Source organism: Lepidothrix coronata, unplaced genomic scaffold (assembly GCF_001604755.1).
Source record: "Lepidothrix coronata isolate B3197 unplaced genomic scaffold, Lepidothrix_coronata-1.0 Scaffold27, whole genome shotgun sequence".
NCBI lineage: Eukaryota > Metazoa > Chordata > Aves > Passeriformes > Pipridae > Lepidothrix > Lepidothrix coronata.
The window spans coordinates 429,328-452,658 of NW_016690207.1; the positions used below are offsets into that span (position 1 = coordinate 429,328).

The 23,331-nt window shown below is 48.0% G+C and overlaps 1 protein-coding gene across 4 annotated transcripts; it reads right to left on the bottom strand.

Annotated features, from left to right (window-relative positions):
- Positions 1-168: 168 nt before the first annotated feature.
- On the bottom strand, positions 169-23,008 carry USP28 (ubiquitin specific peptidase 28). Of its 4 annotated transcripts, none has more exons than XM_017809561.1 (26): positions 22,957-23,008; positions 19,692-19,769; positions 19,286-19,418; positions 18,677-18,788; positions 18,325-18,487; positions 17,315-17,401; positions 16,338-16,475; positions 15,830-15,903; positions 15,269-15,345; positions 15,003-15,151; positions 12,908-13,035; positions 12,648-12,743; positions 11,593-11,772; positions 10,691-10,905; positions 10,381-10,451; positions 9,854-10,082; positions 8,273-8,476; positions 7,618-7,757; positions 7,255-7,440; positions 6,237-6,332; positions 5,216-5,394; positions 5,043-5,121; positions 4,608-4,687; positions 3,408-3,531; positions 2,706-2,904; positions 169-1,348 (listed from the first exon to the last, which is right to left on the bottom strand). In XM_017809561.1, the coding sequence occupies exons 1-26, from the start codon at positions 23,005-23,007 to the stop codon at positions 1,173-1,175; spliced, it is 3,444 nt and encodes a 1,147-aa protein (XP_017665050.1). In that variant the 5' UTR covers position 23,008; the 3' UTR covers positions 169-1,172. The 4 variants fall into 4 exon arrangements, with proteins under 4 accessions (XP_017665050.1, XP_017665051.1, XP_017665052.1 ...); XM_017809562.1 differs by lacking the exon at positions 22,957-23,008 and adding an exon at positions 22,361-22,682; XM_017809563.1 differs by lacking the exon at positions 6,237-6,332.
- Between the last annotated feature and the right edge of the window lie 323 nt (positions 23,009-23,331).

A 23,331-nucleotide genomic window follows, 5' to 3' on the forward strand; every position in this document is an offset into this window, starting at 1 on the left:
GAGAGTGCAAGATTTTCCCACAGGAGCAGTTTATTCCTAAATAACGGGGAAATGCACACCAACAAAACGGTGGGACCATCCCCAGGCAGCTCTGCTAATGACAACACATTTTGTACAGGATGAGCCTTAAGGCAGAACCCCAGAGCGAAATAAAGACACGGAGGGAGCTTTTTCATTCTAACATAGAACAAATGCTTTTATTGCACTGTTAGAAAACTCTGCATAGTCCCAACAAGCAGGATCCCCCTCCACTGACTCAGAACTTTTGGCTTACAACAGCTGCTGCAGCTCAAACAGCTTAAACACAAGCACAGGGCACCCGCAAAAGGAAATGCCAACAGGGCACTTCATTAACAAAGTCAACAAAAAAACCCACCACCAACACAATGGGCTGATCTGAGCCCTCACAGTTGTCAGCAACACTCATCCAGCCCTGACACTCCACCCAAGGGGAGAAGAAAGTTTGCCTTCCGGCTGTGAGAGGAATATCCTTTGGGGTGGTGTGATTGCCCCGAGTCAGTCAGCTCCCGCCCAGCACAAACTCACAGCCCCGTCCTGGCTCCTCACTACCAGGATTTGCCTGTGCCTCTCCGAGAAAGGCTCCTGCGTGATTTCTGGTGCCAGCTGGAATACAAAAGGCAAAAGCCTGCTTGGCTTGACCACAACATGCAGCTGCGTGCACGACTGCCCACACGACAGTGTGAGCTGCCGCTCCTCGCTGCCTCCTCCTCACTCAGCCCAGGCTCCTGCGAGCAGGAGCCCGGCTGGATCACAACGTGCAACCTGTGGCAGTGACCATTCAGGGAGCTGTAAAAGTATCTGACAGTCCAGTGACAACGCGCAGCACTGTGCACAGAGGAGCCGGGCTCTTGTGCCATCACAGGCCCAGGGGTCACATCTAGAAAGCTGTCAGGACAGAAGAACCCCTGGAGCTGGGCTGGGCCCTGTGGTGCTGTGGGGGCCTGTGCCTCAATGCTACAACAGTCGTCCAGGTCCTTCTCATTACTGCCTCACTTTCTGCCTCAGAAGTGCAATACTGCTTTTTACTCACTTATATTTACAAAGAACACAGCTCGGAAGCCAAACTGCCCCCTCTCCCGCTCCAGCACTACCCGATGGAGGCCCGGGCAGGTGAGCAGTGTGACACTGTGGCACAGCGAGTGGTCTGTGGGCTATTTCACGGTCACGGTCGAGGCCCCATGAATGGACTCCATCACGGCCGCAAAGCGGCTGCAGAGGTCGTAGGGGGAGTTGGACCAGATCTTCGGGGGCTCTTTCAGCACAATGACCTCGGTGGAGCCATCGAGGAGCCGGGGCAGCAGCTCGCCCAGCTTCAGCTGCAGCTTTGCTGTCAAGGGGGAGAGGAGGAAACGGTCAGTGGCAGCAGATGGCAGAGGGCTCCAGGCCATGAGCTAATGGGCTGTGCCACCGTGACGCCTCTTGCAGACTCCTGTCCCTGCACCCAGAGCTGCCCAGCCCATCACCGGGGATGAGCAGCGCCTGCTGACCAGAGGAGGCATCGCACCAGCTGCCGCCCAGCTTGGCCAGTCCTCATCCTGCCCGCCTACCCAGGGCTTTGCGAAGGAAGCTCCACTGCCACCTGGCTGCCAGGGGCCACGGCCATGTCCCACCAGGACACACAAAAGGCGCTGTTGTACTGGCTGTCAGGCCAGGAATCACTGGGCAATGCTCAAATATTGAGGAGAACAGAGCCTTCACAGCCCGTTCCCCTTCAGACAGGGCAGCTCGGCCCACATGGAGCAGGCACTGTCTGCTCCCAGTGAAGGTCTGTGCCTGGGAGTGGACACACAGATGCCACTGGAGTGTGTGGTACAGCACAGGCACCTGGAGTGAGAAGAGCCAGCAGCACAGCTGAGACAGCTCACGCAACCCAGGCGGGGTGAGCGCTCAACTTCTGGTTCTTTAAAAACCTCTGGGGGTCACAGCCAGCCCAAGAATGGAACACTGGTGTACTGAGATAAATGTATCCAATTTTAAATTCTACAACAGTATTCTGAGAATAAACCTCTATGTTTTTGCATTATTTTCCTTCATCAAGTTTACCCTCTGCTAGTGATAAAAACCCCAAACCTTCACACACAGATCAGGGCAGGTCAGGACCAATTTAACTGAACAGAAATGACCTGAGGGGAATCACAGAAGTCTGACTCCAGAAGGAATTACAGAACAAGAAGAGCTGCCCAGAACCAACATTCAGCTCTACAACAACATCTCTTCAGAACACAGAGATGCTCTGAATCTGCTCCCCCACCCAATCTCCCACAACCCTGGCCTCGGATAACACCTGCTGCTCCCTCCTGAAGAGGAGTGTGCCATGCCACTGAGCATGTCTGCATTCACCTGCCATCCCTGGGTACCTCCAGTCAGGGAGAAACCCTAACAGAAGACCCAAGCCCCCTGAGGGAACACTAAGCCATTCTTGGGACATCAGCTGTCCCATTTCAGGGAAGAGAGATCCTTCTGCAGCTTAGTTTAGTGCAAAAGATTAAATTCTTCTGTAACAGAATTCAATAGGTGATTCAAATTGATTTCTCCTCCCACAATCAGAAAGGCCCCTACAGTGCAGATGCCAGAAATTTAAGGAAGTGTTTTAAATGGTCCTTTAATTCTTTCCCAGTTCAGATCCAGACACTGCCCTGCCCATGATCAGCACAACAAAGGTAAGGCCAGCAGCTGTTCCCTACCGTCCATGTCTTCTCGTCCCAAATATGAGCACCAGTGGTTCCTCATGACCTCGATGGCATCCAGGTCCTCTCTGGAGATATCAAAGTTGTTCATGAGGTGCATGCAAGGGATGATCTGCTCATTCAGGATGCTCACGCCCTCTGACACACGAGCTTCTTCAGAGCTGACGAACAGAGAGGCTGCCACCTCATTCAGCTTCTGGAGGCAAAGGGAGAATTGGGGACAGACTTGTAAAGAGCAAGCATGGACCATGGATAGCCAGGAAAGGTCCAGCTCATGCCCTGCACCAGCAGCCATGCAGAGAACAAGGACTAACAGCACCAGGTGCTGGGCTGTGGTGGAACAGCCACCTTTAATCATGGGAACCACACCATAGAAAACAAACTGGTAAATGTATATATTCATACACATACATGTAATTTTCTGTATCTACATACAGAATGCATATGGCTTATTTACAACTCTGGTTTTAAGATGCCAAGACCTAGATCTGCCTTTGCCTGAATTCCCTGAGAGCTGTATGGCACGCTCTGTCACTGAATTATCATTATTATTTCCATACTGCTGCTGGTACTCAGCAAGGGGCAGACCCACAGCAATAGACACAGGAGAGACAGTTACACTGGTCTTGGCTACCACGGTGCCCCAGCTGCTCCCTCCCCTCCTCTCCAAGAGTGAGAGCTGAGCTCCTCGATACAAACCAGGAGACACTTCCTTCTGTACAAGGCGATCAGTGACTCGTTCACGCCTCGGTTGGTTCCCTTCAGCAGCAGCTTCTCGTTACTTTGGTAGGCATGGACCAGGTAGGTGAGCGACTCCTGGTACCTGGGAGAAGAGGGTCAGCTCTGCAGGCCTTGGGCTCTGGCAGGGCCATGACTGCAGCCAGTCCCTCGGCTCACCTCAGGAAACCTTTCCCGCTGGGCCCGGCTCACTAGCACCAGGCCTGATGGGAAAAGCTGTATTTCCTCGCAAAAGCACAAATGAACAGATGTCCCATGACAAGCCCTTCCTGCTCCTTTTTGCCCGCAATGCCTAACGAGCATCTTGGCAGAGCCCCTTAAAGCCAAGTTCCAGTACAACATTTTCATTTATTTTTTGCACTGCACTTTGAGAGAACACTCCAAGTGCAGAAGGTCATGTTTTCAGGTCCCTCACATATTTCTGGCTTCTAAACCCCTGCCCCAGGTGAGAAAACAGAATCGCTGACAGGGACTAGGACAATTCAGGGAAGCTCTAATCTGCTCTTGCCCAGCCTCGTGTCAATTTGCCCACCTGAATTTGGTAGTTTGTCACTGTGAACCACCCCAGAATTCAATTCTGTTTCCATCAAGGAATAATTTTGGAAAGCCTGTTTATTTTCTGGATTAGAAAAATGACTTTTCTGATTTCTATCTTTCTTAAAATGACACTGTTCTCTTCCATCCTGCACAATTTATGTAAAATACAGTTTCTAGAGAGGTAAGGAGGAAACCAAGGCCCTTTGGGTCTAGAGGACTCTAAAGTGTGTGTTTACACAAAGCATAATGTCCACTTTGAGACAATTTAATTTTAATAAAGGGGCCTGAGGTGAAAAATCCCAAAGTTACGGCAGTCATTCCTGAAAACCCATCTCTGGAAAATAAAATATAAAGTTGTACTTCCCAGACAAAAAACTTAGGAAAAACTCTCAGAAACTGTCAGACAGCTGGCCAGCAGCTCAATCTCATATTTGAACTGTTAATCAAGGTCAACTCTCAATTCAAGAAAGGGCTTTTAGCAGGTCAAAAAGAAAGCCAGTCCTGGCCTCAAACACAGGACCGAACACAAACTGGCCATCACGGGTTGGAAAGAAATTCTGTCAGAGTGGCCTTCACTTTTAGCTACAGCTTATCTTGTCCAAACACACAATTAGAGGAACTTACTTTCTATTCTGGTAGAGCTCCAACCCCGTCAGCAGGTAAATGGACACCTTACGGAAAAGGCTGTAGTCCTCGTGCCATCTCTGTGAGGAGCAGGAGCGAAGCAGAGCGTCAGCCTCACCCCGAACACCCACACGCACAGTCTGGGGTCCCCTGTGACTCTAAAGGGTGTCAGATTTTACCCTCTCTAGTGACTGAACGTCTCTCATAAGTGACAGGTAAATGAATTTAGCCAACTGCAGACACTCCTCCAAGCTCAGGAGATTTCCAGTGTATTCTTTCTCCCGCAGCCCCCTCCTGCAGCCCCACGCTGCTGACAGGTGTGCAGTGAACCCCGGGTTTGCCAGCACAGCTCCAGGCTGTGCTCCCCATTTCCCACTTCGGACAGTGCCAGTTGGGATAGTGTGAAAGATCAGAGGCAGCTCTCTAGTCCCTTACCTTGTACTCCTCCATGTCAACGTCGTCAGGACCAATTTCTCTCAGCTTTGCTCGTGCCACCTTCATGATGCTGATGGACCTGCTCCATGTGAGCAGAGAAAGAGAAAAATCAGAACAGTGGCCCCAGCTGCATGCAGGTGAGAAAAGCCTTCCCTGGAATCCTGGGCACCCACCGCTCGTCATAGCTGAGGTTTTTGTCTGCAAACTGCTCAAGGAGGGTCCGTTCCACCACCTGCTGTGGAGCGTTGTTCTGCAAGAAGTAGATGAGTACGTGCTGCAACCGGGCGTCGTTTTGGGGGGTCGGGGTCTCTTTGGAAAGCAGGTACAGCCGGGAGTACTCCTCGTGGAATGCCTGCCGACGGAACACACACACGGACATATTTACCTGTCTGCCCGTGGGAATGCCACAGCAGCTGACAGGGAGCTCAAACCTGTCCTCTTTGATGGGATTCCCATGGTGACATCAAGCCTGGTAATATTCCAGTGGTGAACGGAAGCCCACGAACATCTCAACTACAAACCAATGGCCCCCACAGCCAGGCAAACCCTGCACATGAAGTGCGTGCTTCCAAAAGTGCTGGAGAGCCCAAATGACTTTGAGAGAGGGGGTACAGCTGCCTCAGACAGGTTTGCTAACCATCCTGCAAGTGCTCAGGCTGCAAAAATCAACTGCTGCACACTTGTACCTGGAGGAGGTGCAAGAGTACCTTGTGATTTATATTCCCACAGATTACCACCATGGGTGATTCTTCCCATGTGGCACTTTTAGTTAAATCTACCTGCCTGTAAAATCTAACATCAGCTTCAACATTCAGCAGTGCTTATGCTCTCAACACCCTCTGTTCATGCAGACATTTCTCGAGGACACGTTTGACAACAGAGGTCACAGTAAGGGAGCATGTTCAGGACCAAAAAAAACGAATTTCACAGTACTAAAAGAATAAGCAGGAAAAAAAATGCTGTTTGCCCTGGGAGGAGTGAGTTCTTTCTTGGAAGCTCTAAAAGTTGTTTNAACAGACAGATATGTCATCACAATAAGAGAGCAGGAACTAAAATGCAGGACAAAGGTCATTAGCTAGAAGAAAAACTGCACAAATTGTTCCCTTCACATTCTTGATCTGTCAGTACAGCACAGATTCCCCATTCTAAGAAAACAGATATCCATACTATTGGATTTAGCAAACAAATCAATACCTTAACAAGCCCTGCTTCAGACCCATCGCGATCAAAGGTCTGGCGGGCTTTTGCAATAGCCAGGATGACACCTTGCATGGCTGGACTCAGCATCACCTACCATGAAAGCAGGAGAACAGACACAAACAAGAACAAGGAAAACAGTAACAGACAGGGAAAGAAGAGAAAGGCACGGTGAAGAATGGAAGAAACTTTCAAAAGATAAGGTTTAAAGGAAATCATACGAGTACAGGTGTGATAACTGGGGCTGTGAGTTACTTGCATTCTACTGACTCTATCGATCACATGCGCTTTACATGCAGGGCTTTTCTTAGGCATTTAAAGATCTAAAGGCTCGTCACTCCAAGCCTTGAATTTGAAAATTAAACAAGTGAGAAGGCAAAGCCTGCTAGCCATGACCCCCGTGTCCCACTCAATCTTCCTAAGCCATATAAAATGAGAACAGCACCTGTGGCACAGAAATTCCTTGTGCCAATTTCACACAAGCACATCAGACATACTCAAGGAGTGACAGCCTCAGTGTTTGCGTGAAATCCAACTACACTTGTGAAAGAGACTGAACTTCCAAAACACTGCTTGAACATGTGTGTGAGTGGTTAAATGGCCAGACCCAAAAAAAGCAGTGGGCAGAGTATGTAAGTTCTGCTGTTAGGGATAAGGTCTTTGAGAGAGGGGACAAAACTGTAACTACAGCGAGCAAAGAAGCTTGTAAAAAAATTAACACAGGTGGGATTAATTATGATACAGTTGTGCCAGAAAAAGGACTTAGGACCAATGTGCAGATCGACCAATTGAGCACTCTTACAGAGCTGCTTTTCTAATGGTATTTAGAAATGGAATTATGGAACAATTTGGTCTGTCCAGCTTCCTTTCCACAGTGGGAAAATGCACTTTGTACAGGGCGTTGTTCCTGTGACAGACACTATCACACCCACCCTTAGGGCAGCTCAAAGCCAGCTAACTACAAAACTACGGGCTAACAAGCGGCAGTAATTAACCCCTGCACTGGGATCTGTACCTCCTCATTATATCCGTCTGCATCAGATCTAACGGGAATCTTCCCCACACTGGGGATTTCCACTTCAGAGACCTGTGAGCTAGTTTGGGCAGCAGCCTCTGCTTCCTGAGAATCCTGGGGCTGCTCTGCCTGAACTGTGAGGGCTGTTTCTCCCGGCTGGGCCTTCAGCGGCTCTACCTCCTTGGGCTGTGGCCGAGAAGAAAAAGAAGAAAGAGAGTAAGAAAATCCAAAGCAAAATACAGGAAAGTCAAAGGGGACTGAGTTAAACGTGGCTACAGAAGTTCATAGAAATGGGAAAAGCAAAGGTCTGTCAAGAAGACAAGAGACAAGGGGCTGGCTTCTGGGCCAGGGCTCAGCTCCTACCTCGCACAGAGCTGCCTCGACGCCGTTCTTCTCGTAGGCGTCGGCAGTGTTGGCGATGGCCTTGGCAGTCTGCTCCTGGGCAATCCTGGCGTGCTCCAAGGACAGGGAGTGCACACTCTGCTCACAGACCGACAACTGATCTGTCAGGACAGAGGTGTGGTACTAGTGAGCACCAGCTGCAACACTTCTCTCTTGTTCTAAAACGTTTTGCAGCTTGTCCATGCAGTGTTACACAGCTGCTGCCTTCATCCCAGAGGTGAAGGCACTTCACGTGAGTGTGTGCGTACCCCTTTCCAGTGGGAATGGCACATGTCATCAGGGATTGTCAAGTAACGTTTCCCACTCCAGAGAACAGCACTTGTCCACTTGATATTTATGAAAAAAAGAAAAAGCTGGAAGTGAACTGAGATTAGCCCATGATGATTAAGTGAACAAGAAACAGCATTTCTGGGGACAAGCCTGGAAGGATGCACATGCAGAACCAGAACAGCCTTTTGTACTGCAAGGGCAAAGCCTCCAGCAGCTGCCTTTGCTGCTTCACCCACAGCTGCTTCTGCATTCTGAGACATTTGTGCAAGGTTCCAACGCAGTGGCACTGGCAACCAGCTGGCTGTTACTGGTTCCAACACAGTTTGCAAATTCAGAGTGGGATTACCTGGTCTTGACTCAGAGGAGAGGTCCTGCGATTCAGAAGCAGGCGAAGGCTCCATCTGCGGAATCTTGCAAGACTGCTCCTCCTCCCACTCCTCTGCCTCCTGCTCCAGGCGCCAGTTGTCCTTCTGGATGTATTGTCTCAGTTCTGGGGTCAAGGCTTCCACTTCTTTCTGGATCTGTACAGCCTCTGGGCCCTCATCCTCATCTGGAGGAAATGCAAGACCAGCATAAAGAAACACATTGTGGCAGGACACCACCCTTAGGGACTAAATACACACACAACATTATGGGCAGCCAAAAGCAAACTGGCTGAGGGAGAAACGGGGAAACCCCCAAACTTTCTACTGGCTTTGTAATATAAGGTGACCCAGAAGCAAAGGTGCAAAAATAAAAAATCTACAGAGTTATCTGAAACAAAACCTAGTTTTGTTCTACCACTGGACAGGATTTAACACAGAGCAATTCCAGAAGCAGTGCCTGCTGATGCAGGTCAGACACATCCTGATCCAAGGGCTCCAGTCATACAGGGAACAGCACTGAACTGTCAACTGCCAACAGCTCAGCCAGAGGTGTCACACCTGCAGCACCGCACAGCAGGTGAAGGTAGGGATGTGCATGGGTTTTATAGTATAAATGTCACACTGGTATTTCTCAATGCTTTTTAGATCTACTTCAATATTCACTTTTAAAATAGCACAAAACCCAAGCAGCATCAGCTTTAGACAAGATCTAAAATTTATCAAAAGCAAATGGCAATTCTCTACAGCAGATATTTCTTATGCACTCATTGCAAAAGCAAAGTGTTTTTAAAAATCAACAAAAATTGCATTAAATAGGAGAAAAAACCACCCCGTGGTTTCATTTCAGAACTGTCATAGGAAAACAAAGAACAAACTCTAGATTCTCATCAGCCACACTTAGCAATGAACAGAATGACAGCTCTCCATTGTTTCCTTCTATTTATTACATCAAAATGAGCCATGGATGAAATTATTGGGTTCTTGTACAGCTGTTTGCCATGTCTAGTGCCACGTGCACCGCAATTTCTCCACAAAACTATTTATACATTGGCACTGCAAATACACTTGTAAGTCTGAGCCACTCAGATACTGTTACCTCACACATGGAGAAAGGCTGCACAAAACCCAGCCTGTTTACATTCAATGTAATGGAATCACCAAAGACCAAACAAATGACTCAGGAAATGTGATAAAAATGGGAGAGATAAAGAAGCAGGTAATTCACACACCCTCAGTAAACAAACACTGCCATATAAATGCTGCAAAGAGTCAAAGTGAAGATGGCAAAAGGGCAGCCTGAGTTTGTACGCATATAAATAATGCATGAGGTGCTGTTCCCAATCTCACCTGGATAGTTCTCCCTGCAGTTTTCAGCCCTATCAGGGATTTACAAATTAATTGAGTACAAAGTAGATTATTTCACTTCCATGCGAGGTGAAGTTTTGTGCTTTGTCAAAAGGCAATTGATGCCATAGGAAGGCTGAGGAACACAATGATCACACAGCCCAGAGGGACACACCAACACGCAAACCTGTCATTAACCAGCGGCTGTGGCTCAGTACCTGCACCAACACAGGACACCTGGTCACTGATGTACATCAGGCAGTAGGCACTGGTGTTCCTCAGGCCTCCAAACGACTCTCGCTCCAGCTCTTCCCATGATGACTCTGTCACCGAGATGTCGTTGTATTTGAGCCACCTTTTCCGAGGCTGGTTGTATATGAAGGCCCAGTAATGCCCAGCATTGGCTTGCCCTTCGTGGACCAGGACTGCGTGCAAACGATAGGGAACCTGCGAAGTGACACCGACACTGTTCACACGTGCTGTTAGGGACTGACTCTGCCTGATCTCTGTGCTGAAACAGCACGGGTGTTCAGAGGGGTAGCCTGGCACAAGAACTGAGCAATTTGATAAATTTTCTACTACGAGCTGATTTTTAAGGAAAGAAGAAACAAGATTTTCATAAATAAATCGTACTCTGCTTCATCACTAGGAACTTTACAATATATCAAAGAGGGCAATTTAAACTGACAAAAACCAGTATCAGCAAACTGGTTTAATATTTAGGTACTGAAGCTGCATTTCCTACCTGTCGTAGGAGAGGGTCAAGGTACATTTGTTCGATGGACAGGTTGGTTCTGGCAATAGACTCCTTCAGATCTGCCAAGAACATCACCAATGAGAGAAATGCCTAAAAATTAATGACTACTCATCAGGCTATGCCAGCCCCTTTCACTTCAAAAAGTTTGAAGCCAGGCTGGAACTATAAGATATACTCAACACCAGAGCTCAGACAGGGACAAGATTATCTGTGGTTCAGGCTGTATCCAGCAAAGCAACAGAGGTGAAACCAGGCTGGTATTCAGGAGAAAATCACTACAAATGCATTTGGGGCCAACCTTGCACATCTTGTTTGATCTCGTTTCTCCATCTCTGCAGACATGTCCGAACCAGGTTCAGCTCCTCCTCGGAGACCACGTGGGGAGCTGGATGTTCAAACAATTCTGCTGGTGGAACAGAAGGCTGGAGCTCCATGTTGGAGTTTTGCTGTGGTGAAGAATTTGCCAAAAAGAAAGCTCCATCTTCGGTACTAGTATCCGTCCTTTCTAATATGCTGTGGAGCAAAATCCAAGAGTAGTGGACAGGTTTTTCAATCTTTCTCTTGTTTTCTCTCTTTTTGGAAAAGAATACTAAATAAACCAAACAAAAATTACTCCTGAGCTGGAGTAGGACTTCCCTTTCAGGGTGGTACAAAATGTAAAGGGAAAAGTACACTGAAAGGTGCTTCTGCCTTCACAGATCAGACTAAAATACAGGACAAATACAAGGGAAAATTCTTATAGAATTCTGTAAGCACAGATCCACAATGAGCAATTCTAAAAATTCCTTTCATTACTACTAAGAAACTCGTGTATTTACTCAGCTTAATTTAGATTGTTAAACCAACCATGTCGGCTTGGGATATAATAATCCAATATTGCTGTAATTTACTGGTTGACGAAGCAAAAAAATGAATAGCCTAACCAAAAAGAGCACGTAATTTAACTCAGACTTGCTGCTTAGACAAGGAATATGGGGATGCTTTTGGACAAGGAGAAAGAACATGCAGTGTTCTATTTAAACCAACAGAACCAAGTGACCAGCAAAGCAGGGACCCACTACCTGCACAAGCACTTGTACATTAGAGCATCATGCTCACCAGTGCCCAGATAAATAACCCACTTTTGGAATGCCACCCAGGAGCATTTAGCTGGGAGGTGAAGTGTTCTCCTGTGAATCCTTTTTATTTTTGTTTACTGACCCACTGGGCTGTGAAAACACGTCCAAAACACGAGGCTCAGCTTGGGAGTGCAGGAGTGTTGTCTGAGAGCCCTGAGCAGAGGGAACAGCCACAGCTGGCTTTGTACTGATGAACTCGAGCATATACTGCAGCATGTCAGGCAGTGGAAAGCGGGCTGGGCCAGAGCCATATTCCATGTACCTATGGAAAAATGCAAGGTGTTGCATGAATGAGGGAATGAGACAGGTTAAACCTCAGGGGACAAGAGAAGAGCAAGAGGGGAGAAAACTGCTGGGTTGGGATGAAGACAGTTTAGCAAGTGAAGGAAGGAGAAGAAAAACCCAGGTGACCTTGAAAGCCTTGAGGCTGTGGGCACTGCTCAGCAGCAGCCACAAGCTTTGTGCTATCAGCACGTTTTGGCCACAAACACAAAACACAGCACCAATCTGGAGACAATTAACCCCATGCCAGCCAGAGCCTGTGGGGTGCTGCCCATGAGGCCTGGTTACACCCTGTGCTCTCTCTGCCACCAGAACGTCCCCGAGCACAGATGGCACCGGGGCTGCTGTGACACAGCACAACCCTCTGCTGCCACGGCCACAGAACTGCCACTTCAAAATACCAACTGTGAGTTCCACGCTGAGTAAAAGGATTTTTACACAGAGCACCTGAGACATGAAATCTTCTGGCTGTCCCCAAACCAGGTCTTCCCTATCGATCTCCTTCCTCCTCCTGTCAATAATGCCAAACTCTAAGCAGGAGGGGATCTCTAATATGTACAGTAACATAGATTCTTTTTAATGTATTACTGGGCTTCCACGCCTCCCCTGCCAATGCACAGCGGCAACTGTGCTCTTTAAAGAATTTATTCCTGTAACAGTATCAGTAATATTCAGAAACCATAGCACCTACAGGTTTGTTTTTGAAACCTCACTTCCCCTCTCCACACTTCTGAGAACAAACCCAGTGCTGTTCCTCCTTCCTCTACAAGTTTCTCTGTTACTGGAAAGCTCATTTAAAAGGAAACATTTGCACACTTCCAGAAGGCACAAAAACAAAGCCAGCTAACTACTCACCTTTCTAGTTTCTGTTGCAGAATCACCACTTTCTCCTTCAATCTCTTCATTTCTTCTCTCTTCATCTGAATAAGCTCTTTATTGCAGTAGAGGTACCTAAACAGAAATATAGAGCCCCGCCAGTAGGGTGAGATTTGTTTACTTCTAACACCCACAATCTTCTGTAAACATTTTAGAATCTTTCCTTGCTCATCCAAACAATCTTTTAAATTTCTTTATTTACAATAAACCAACAGCTTTAAACATACAAGGTAACTCACCTGTCCATATAAATAGTCTGGGGAAACTCTAGCTTGGTGTGAATTTTCTCTGGCTGTCCTAGTGACTGATTGAACTCAAATCGGGAGAGTTCAAAGGTCAGAACTGGTGGGAGTTTTGTAAACCAGCGCTGTAACAAAAGCAGAAATGCCCCAAAGGGACTTGTTTTAAGATGACTGCTAATGGCACATTTTAGACTGATACCACATGATTATAGACTGATTTAAATGTCTCTGTCCTTAGGCACTGAATCAGGTTTTGTTTGTGAAGTCGAAAAGCCAAATTTTATAAGTAAAAATTTATGCTTCCATTTTACATTTTTACTGTGAAAAAGCCTCAGAATTGCTCTCAAAGTTACTTGTCATTGTCTGATGCATCCAGCTTGATGGATTACTAAGAAATCCAGCACTGAATTTCACAAATTAGCAGAGGCTACACACACTCTGCACATCAGCCAAGAGCCCCCAAGAGAACTCTTTTCTGAGATCATGTGCAATGATGAACAAACCAGGAGTCCTCCCACTGCACTGGGTTCCTTATCCTCTCTCACTCTAACTATAAACTCCCTGATTTAGGGGATTCAGAGAAGACCCCCACTTTCTGTAGCTTCATACACTGTTTCAAAGAGCCATGCTGAAAGAAGAATTCACAGTTGAATTTACACTTCCTCTCTCTCTTCTTGGGTTCACAAATACTTGCAGCATCCACTGCCAGAAACTTCCTTCACCTATTTCAGCTTGGCACCACCCACTCCATGCTCCCCTCTGGACTTGGGATGAGCACACTAAGCTTCTTTTGCTTTGTGAGATTCATGTTAGGTGTGCTGCCACAACAAACCTCTCCCACACCAGAGTTTTGTGAGAAGGAGCCCACAACCAAAGAGGAGGAATGATTTACAGTCCTGTTGTCTGCGAGAAAGGTAAACTCCCGTTAATCCCAGTGTTGCTTTGAGCTTCAGCACACTTATCTAGGTGCTTGGGAGACAAAATCACCTTATTCCCTATGTCTTCTATCATGCCACCCACTAGCCACCATATCCTAGGAAGTGAAACTATCCAGTCAGGTTTCTCAGAAATTAGGCCAGAGCCTTTTCCTTCTATCTATGCAAAGAATGATTAAAACAACTCCATGATCGGTCAAATTTCCCTTAATTTTAGACAAAGGATTTGGAGGAACTAAAAAGCCTGGATTGAAATTAACCTGGCCAATGAGCTGCTATGTCCCTTTGTCTCCAGTGCCAGCCCACACCAGCTTCACCCACATCCCCTGTAAACACACCTGAATGGCTTCAGGCAGAAACCGGGAAAACTCAGAACAAACATTTGAGTCCAGAGTTGGAACAGGGCTCACCCGCCCAGCACTTCATTTCTCCTTTGCTATTTTAAACACAATTTTCAGACATTCTCACAGAACTGAAATACCTTCACTGCCCCACCTACACCAAACACCTTTGCCAACGTCTTCATGTTGTTTCCCAGCCTTTCTCGAAGCTAACTCCAGCTGCACTTACACAGGGGATGCTGAATGTAATGGTGCACCTTCACCTTCTAGTTTGCTGCAACTAAGTATTTTATGATTGATTTGTGATTAGTGAGATTAAAAAAAAAAAAGAAAGAAAAAAAATCACCACAGTCAGAAAATACAAGTGAAAGGAAGAAAAACCCCAAACCGCACACAGTATAACAGGGAGAAAGACAAATTCCAAATGGCATACCATGGAGTTAAGCACTGTACTTTTACCCTCCGAAAACATGGAGGCAGTAGGTCTCCCCCTACTCAGGTACAGGCAGGCTTCAACAGAAAGAGAGAGACTTCATCACACTTGATTCAGAAGCGAACGTTGACCTTGGCAATTCAAAATAAACTCCTTGAACTGGTTACATAGGACAACACATCTTTACAAATCAGCAAAGACTTAGTGTCTCACCATGTGACACTATTTAAGAGATTCCAGCTATCCAGACAATATTTTGTTTTCAGTTCTTAGGGAACACTCACAGTTGCCATTTAAAGTTATCAGAGGTACCTCTGTGCTGTGTGTGCTGCACTTCCCTGCAGCAGGCAACCAAAGGCTTGACAAAAAGAGGTAAAACTAACCTCCTGTCCATACTTCACTGATTGAGATGCTGTCGCCTCATCCATCTCTCCCTCCACCATGGCTCCTTCCAGGCACTCACTCAAGTTCCGATAACCATTTACCTGAAGGGGATACTGACCAAAGGTCTCAATCTTGGAAAAAGTGTTGCCTGGATGATGGAAACCATACAAAAACCATGAGCTAACTCAAGAGAACAAAGAACTCTGGTTAACTCTGAAACATTCAAATGAGTTAAAAAGTTGAGTCTACCGAAGCCTTAACTCACCTTCGTGGACACCCTCAGTCAGGAAAGTCCCATAGAAGAGCTGCACCATTGGGTTTTTAGATTTGTCCCCAGGGCTCCTGTTTCAAAAAGCAAAAGCACACATTCATTTGCACCTGGAGGCTGCAAAAAAACCACAGGTAGTAATCTAAGCCTCTGCTTTGGGAGTCTACAGGCAAAAGTACAGTTTTCTATCAAAGCACAAAATACAGAGGAAGCTTCTTATCCATTTTCATGCTCTAAAGAATATTATAACACCTGCACTGGCAAAGGGGAAAAAAGATGTTAAGGCGCCAGCTTTTGAAATGCAGTTCCAAAAACCCAGACCTTTCCTGTTCACCAGCTCTACCGAACTCCCCTCAAAAGCTCATTTACTCCACAGGCTGCATAGGCACTGACAGGAGATGTGGACACCATGGTTTGTAAGGACATTTTGAGCTTAAAGAGCCTCACCCACGGCAAATAAAGAACTCTCATTTGCTCAAAATTTTCATGTAAAGTCCTCCTATTTATTAAAACTCTCCTTAGAGTCGGGTCAAACTCCCGAGATCACCCAGGACTCACGTGACATTCACAGTGAGCTGGAATGCATCCTCCAGCCAGTCCAGTAGTTTGTGCGTAAATTCACTCACATCTTGCTAGAAGAGAGACAGAAGCGGAGAGTCAATCGTGACACCCATGAGAAAGTGTCCCCCTGGTCTGCTGGTGTCACAGACCCACTGAACACAACCCGACTGATACTGCTGTACCCACCCAGCTGAATTACGTGTGAGACTGAAGTGCTGTGTGCTGATTTAGGCTGATAATGAACACTCTGCTCATCTGAACACTAGATCAGAGGAAATTATCGTGATCGCTACCCGACTACGCAGATGGCACTGGGTAGTGCTACGCTGGCTGGTTAATTAGCACGCACGTACATTCTGCCTAAATGACACCAGGACAGCTGCTTGTCGGCTGACAAACAGGGGAAGAGGCCTCTGGAAGCACCAGCAGGATGAAGCAAAATGGGATTGCTGTGGCTGTGACTGCCGGTTCAAAGAGAGCAAAAGGCTTTTCAACGTGGTTTTACCTGCGGTTCTTCAGCAGATCTAAACACGTCCCTCAAGAGTTCCAGTGCTGCAGAAGGGTCTACGAACTTACGCCGTGTCCCCAGCATTAATGCAAACAGACTCTGAAGTTCTTGCATGAATGCGATATTTCTTTTTCCCTGCATTGCAAAAAGAAGAGAAGCCAAAGCCTTCCTGCAACTCAAAAAAGCAGCATCTTAAAACTAAGTGCTACAGAACACCACATGCACATATTGTAAAAGGTACCCAACAACTAAGGAAAGAGGTGACATAAAAAAGGGCAAAAGCAGGAAGATGTGCGGTGTCATTTCTGGGAATCCCAATCTTTTCTCCCAACAGACACATGGGAGAAAAAAGTTAACCAAAACAAAACCTTTAGGGAAAAGAGTGCCAGAAATTATAGTTGCTAAATCAGAAGGCAAAAGCTGGTGAATTTATGAATTTATTCCATCTGCACTTTAGGCTTTTTAGAGAATTGAGAGTACACATGAAAGCAAATAAAGCAAACTCTCTTAAATGGTGGTAGCCACAAGCTGGGATATAACAAGCAAAGGATTATTTTATGTATGCCTTTTTCTCTTAAGTATTTTCTAAGCACCTTCTGCTGACCACTCTCAGAAACTACTGGGGCTAGAGGGACCTGCAGACTGCCTCAAATACTGGTTCTTCTATTGTGTATGCAAACCAATGAATAATCTGGAGCTGCCAAAGAAGTTTTATGAGAAGAATTTCTCCCCATATGGCAGTTAAAGGCTCTAGAGGTCAGTGTTGCAAGAAGCAGCTCTTTTTTTTCCTATCCCGATTCTGTCCTTGAGAACTATTTCCCAAATTTGTCTTTAACATAGCCAGATGATTTTAAAGCCATTAACACAGGCACAGTAGTCGCAGATGGCCCCAAATTAAATCTGCTTATAGAGAGAGCAGAACGCTACACCACAAAAGAGGAAAACTTGACAGTGTTACTGAATCAAAAACTTACAGTGTGACTACGACAACTTTCAAGCACTTTCTGTGAGAGGGAGTACCCCAGGACGAGCCTCCGGAATTCTGGCAACTGAAACAGAGACTAAAAGGAGAGGAGAGATAAAGCCCAGTCAGCATCTGCAAGGATCGGACTCACTGCAAGTTGACGCCCCGCTGTCACACTCTGACCCCACAGCTTTATTTTGCAAACTTCTCCCTCCCCAGTGGCCCTGTGTTCACCTGTGTTACTGAACACGTTTACAACGTTTACAGCCCCTGTGCTAGAACAGTGTGTTCGTAGCCACCCAAGGACAAAATCTCATCCTGCCATTTCTAGGACTGAGAAATAACATTTTAGGAAAGAGCATTCTATTCTGCATAGGTAGCCTCAGAAAAGCACTCAAGAACAAGCCTCAGTGAGAAAGGCCTATTTGCAGCTTTCTTACTTCCTCTCAGAGCTGGAGACAAATGATTAACATCTCTCTGCTGATGTAAAATTGTTAGGAGAGACAAATCTGCTCGGTTCCACTTACTGCTGTCTCTTCTTTAGGTCATCACTAATAATATACCTGCCTAGTTGTTCATTTGTCCAAGCATCTATGCCTGTGTATTGCATTAAATGGAATATGATACACCATGTGTTATGGAGCCAACAATAACTGCAGTAAAATTAAATTATCAGTTCATTTTGCCAAGCTTCTATCATTCAGTAGGCACTTGGCCATCACCGCACAAAGCCCTGGGTATGGACACACAGATTCTCTGTATCTGTAGCTATTTTTAAGCAAAGCCTATTTAAAGCCTATTTAACTGCTCTTTGGCTCTTTCTGTGCAGGCCCAGAACACATCACAGTCACATCACATAAACCCAGAAGTTTCTGTGTTTGAGCAGGGTCACATTCACTCATCTGCATATGATGATCCCTTCACAGAGTTGCTGCGTATTTACTTCTAATGGAGAAACGTTTTGACTCCAAGACTGCAGCAAGTTTGCTATCAGAAAAAGAGAACTTTCTTACAGTTTACCTGTATAACAGCACTAAACCAACATGTATTTCCTATATTTTTCATTCCAACAGGCCAGTCACCCACTCTTCTCCAGTCATTCTGCTTGGAGTTCTCTCCCCAGACTTCACAGCGTTTCCTTTTGGAGCGGTTTTTGTTTTCAGCGGAATGCGTGTCCTGTGGTCTGTCACGAGAGATGAACGCTGTGCTGTAAAACACTCCCCGAAGATTCCCAACAGCTATGGGAATCAAACTCCCCTCTAGCCAGTAGGTGTCCACCTGGTAGGTAATCCATGTTTGCTCTGCAGTTATCAGCTTAAGAACCCACTTATGATACCTGGGAAAACCAGAGCCCATTTACGGCCCCACTGACCTTTCGGCTGCATCCCTTTCTGCAGCTGGAGCTTTTGGTGATTCCAGGGGTCTGACGGTGTTGGTTGTGTGAAGGTTGTCTTGGTTGAGAGGGGCAGGTGCAGCACTAACATCTAGAAGAGAAGGCAGCGCTCTGATCAGTGTCCCAACACCAGCAGCAAACCTTCTCTTTAAAAGGAACCTCTAGAAAACATCACACTTCACGAATACAGTTTTTCAATTGATATGAGCAAAATTTTCTAGATCAGGTTTTAAACAGAAATTCCTGTTCAGATCGTGCCAGGCAACCCGAGAGCCACCGAGTGGGCTGGATGAGAACAGGGCAGAGCACGCAGCTGTGTTCTGTGCCCAGATTTCCTTACAGCCAAATCCAGAGCTTGCAGGAACAGTTCAGAGCTCCTGAAATAATGAAATGGGAACACCAGCTTTTTAACTGTGATGTGTCACCTATGAACGTTATTAGAACACTATTAAGAGATCAGTACTGGCAAAATCAGATCCTCACAGGAGCCAGAGGGATGTGCTGTCAGAAGCAGGGGGACAGATACTTCCCCTCTGAGCTCACACAAACATGTGAAGCCGTCAGGGCGAGCAGAGGTGACGGACTTACCCTGTGGGAGCTGTTTGCCCACCGCACTCCCTTCCCAGGCAGACGGCTCTGCAGCAGCCACGTCCTGCGCCGGCTCCTGAGCGTGCTCCTCTGTCAGGAAGGTGACTGCTTCCATCAGGTCTCCATTAGCAGCCTGATAGAATGATAGTGCAAAAATAATGCACCAGTAAGGAGAAGAAAAGCAGCAAAGGATTTACCCTTTGCCTCTCATGCATCCAGGCTGTTCCTGGATAGCTCCCACAGGCACGCACCGACCATTCTAATGAGGATCAGCTCAGCATCAGCCCACAGACACACCAGCAAACATCCGACCTGTGTGCTCTGTTTGGAGAGAGCCTGAACTTGCCTGACTTTTTGGGCAAATTCAGAGCTCTCTTTCCCGAGAACAATGACAATATATACAAACCTTAAGAGCTGCGAGCAGGAGTGCTGAATCCTGGATTTCTGTGATCTCTTTCATCTGGTTTAAGAGCATCTGGCAATCCTATGTGCAAGAAATAAAGAAAGCTCATGTAAAAATGTGACCAGGATGGACATCAAGCTGTTTCTGCAAGGCTTGCTGAGGGCTCACCGGACCACTGTTTCTTTCCTTCCTTTCTAAGAGAGTGACACACAAGCCCAGTCACACTTGCTTGATGGAAATACCAACATCAGCTTGAACATTGCACTCAGGTTTTTTCCCTGCTAAATTCACAGACTAATGTTCAATCTGGTATATCCTCAGGAAAATGCAGGCAGGCCCGGGAGGACAGGCTACCCCTGCTGTTGGATGTGCTACATCTGCAGTGGGAAGGGGCTCCCTGCCCCCTCCGAGGCAGCAGCATGTGCAGCGGGACATATAAGGATCCCAGGGCACTGGTGGGAGCTATTTTCAGTCTGGTGGCACATGCCATTTGTGGGTGTCACGTCTCACTGACAATAAGGTGTCAGAGTGGGAGCCTGGGAGGCTGTTATTGCTCCTCCTTCACCCTCCACACAGGCCACTCAAGGTTTGGTGAGACATTCACTGCTCAAGGTCCCAAGCTACGGTTCACAACCTGTCCTTTGGCCAGTTCAGACACTTAAAAGACTACAAAAATTCTCTTTACCAGACTTATAAAATCTTTGCAGCCTTAGCTTTGCACAGGGTGGTAACTGCGCTTGCCAAACCACAAATAATCTCAGTCAACAGCTATTGGGAGAGGCAGCTCTCCCCAGTGCTGGAGGTCCCAGTACCCCCAATCACAGCCACAGTTCAGCTGATGCTGCTGCCAACAGTTCAGCCTGGGTGACAACCAAGGTGTGGCTCCATAACACTGGCACTGCATGTAGTATGGGAAGGACATTACAACAGGAACAACCGCAGGGACCATGTTGCATAATCTGATTTACAAAGGCTGTCCAGGATCCTGCTGTCAGCACAACCCAACCTATCCCAGCTCCTTAAGATCACACATTTAATTAATCTTAACCAGCAAAGCTGCAAGAAAATAAATTCAAGTTTCTACTTACTCTCATCATTGAGAAAACATGTAAGATGCTTTCAGGCCGCTGGAGAACAAGTTCCATCCAGTAAGTAGAGAGTGAACAACTTTTTTGAGTTCCCCACCCATACTGGTGACAGATGCTACTCCACACACAAATACAGCACACATCTGTGTCAGCCATTGAAACAAAAAACCTCCTAGATTGTTTCTGGTGGGAATACCCCTAGCAAGTTGCCCATGCTAGTCTCACCTAAAATACCACTCAACTTTTACAAGAAAAAGCACGTGCGCATGTGCACACTCCCCCATCTTTTCCCACACACTTTATTCCTGAGAAGAGCCAAGACACACTGGATGCCTGATGAGGAGCCAAGGCTGTGAGGCGTGGGGCGGGCACACTCTCACAAAGGCAAACCACTTAAATCATGTTGCTAATTTCGCTGTCTTAGCGTGCGCCGTGCGCGTCGGCCGACCCCACCTTACGCCGCAGGGAGGATTTTTTAAGTGAAGGAAAAAAACCACCCTCCCTAATAAACTGCAATACAATAATGAAATCCAAGGCAGGACAGGGCATGATTTTCTGGGGTTTTTCTGCTCCACCAGAAGGAGAACTCACAAAGGCTGCCAGGTTGCTGTAAGCATAAAAGCCAATTACTGATCCTGTGCTCTAAGTTACCACTTAATATTCCAATGATTCCAGCTTGATTTTATTCAGCCTTTGAGAAAAGTTTTGTGTTAACAACAGAGAGCTTATCCTATAACAGTTTTAAGAGGCTTGTGGCTGCCTACCAGCCCACAAAAGCCACTGGGAAGCACACTCTCTGCAACTAATTTGTTAAGATTTTGGGGAGTTTGTGGTTTTGTTGCCATAACTAGTTTGGTTATTGCTGTTTGAAGTTACACGCCATGGGGTTATAAAACAAGCTCCATAGCTGGTAATTAACACCAGCGTGCTACCGCTGCTAACATACCCTGCACTTGGAAACCCAAACCCAACCACGGCCCTACCTGCTGAAAAATAACTACCCAAACAAATCCTATTAGTATTAAATTACAGCAACAGGAAAAGAGTACAAAACCAAGCAGCTGAGAGGAAGGAGGGAACTATAGATAAAAATTACAAGGCTGGCCAGGAGCAACGGAATAGAAAAGTTTTGCATTTTCCTCACTCCGAGGTGACTCACCGTGCTCAGAAGTTTGTTTGGATGAGAAGCAGTGAGTGGGGAAGGGAGCACGTACAGTGCAGGAGTTTAAGGGGGTTCCAGAAATAAGCACGTGCGAGGAGGAGGAAGGCGGTGGCATGGAAGAGGCACCCAGAGCCTCGGCCTTCAGCCTCCACACCTCAGCCACGCTTTTTATCGTGGGGAAAAACGGATAGAGAGAGGGCTGGAAACCCGCGGGCAGCAGCCGGAACAAAGCCTGCGTTCCTGGCCGAGGCTTTCCCAAACCAGTGTCCATCACGGGAAGCAGCAGCGGGCAGCAACCTCCTCCTGCATGGACGCGGCGCATACAGCGGGCACCATTCGGTCACGGCTGCCACACTAATGCCACTTCTAACACACAACCAAAGAGCTGATACCCTCATCCCACTCACGGCTGTAACTCTGACCTCTCTGACACGCATCTCTCGGGTCCTGAGAGCACAGAGATGCTACAGAACAGCGCAGACCCCTGTGTCAATTCGGGACGGTCCGGCTGCAGCTCCCTGAGCACTGACACAGCCTCGTGGCCAGGTCCGGGTCCTTTTTGAAACAATTTACGCAGAGCTCTGAAGTTTGAGAGCAGCAGTTTTTGTTAAGGGGTGGCGGGAGACGCCGTTCAGCGGCGGGGAGCGGAGAACACGCGTTCCTGCTCCCTGCAGAGGAGCGGGGTGTCTGCGCGCCCGCCGAGCCGCCCGTGCCCTTTCCCGTGGCACCGGCGTTACCGGCGGGGCGGGGCCGACCCGCGCGGGGCCCGTTATTCCCAACGAAACACGCGCGGACCGGGACCGTTGTCCAGTGGGACGGGGCACCGCGGCCGGGGAGAGGGGGAAGCGCTGGGGGCCGGCCCCGAGCGGCCGCGGGCCGCAGGCTCGGGGCGGAGCGGGGCCGCCGCGGCGGGAGAGCACGGCCGGCAGCAGCCCCGGCCCCGCGCGGGAGTCGCCGCCTCCCTCCCGCCCCGCGCCGAGCCCCGCGCCCAGCCCCGCCGTCTCCCCCCCGCTCTCACCCCGCCGCCGCCGCCGCCGCCGCCGCCCCGGGCCCGCAGCTCGGCCGTCATGGGCCCGCCGGCAGCGGCGCCGTCGCCGCAGAGCGCACGCGCGGCCGCTCCGGTTCCGGCCGCACCGCCCGCCGGGGCCGCGGGGTCCGAGCGTCCGGCGGCGGCCGTGTGTCCATCCGCGTGGCCGTGTGTCCATCCGCGCGCCCGGCCCTGTGTCCGTGTGTCCGTCCACGTGGCCGTGTGTCCATCCACGTGGCCGTGTGTCCATCCGCGTGTACAGCCGTGTGGCTGGCCCTGTGTCCGTCCATTCATGTCGCCGTGTGTCCGGCTGTGTATCTGTGTGTCCATCCGCATGTCCGGCCCTGTGTCCGTGCGTGTGTCTGT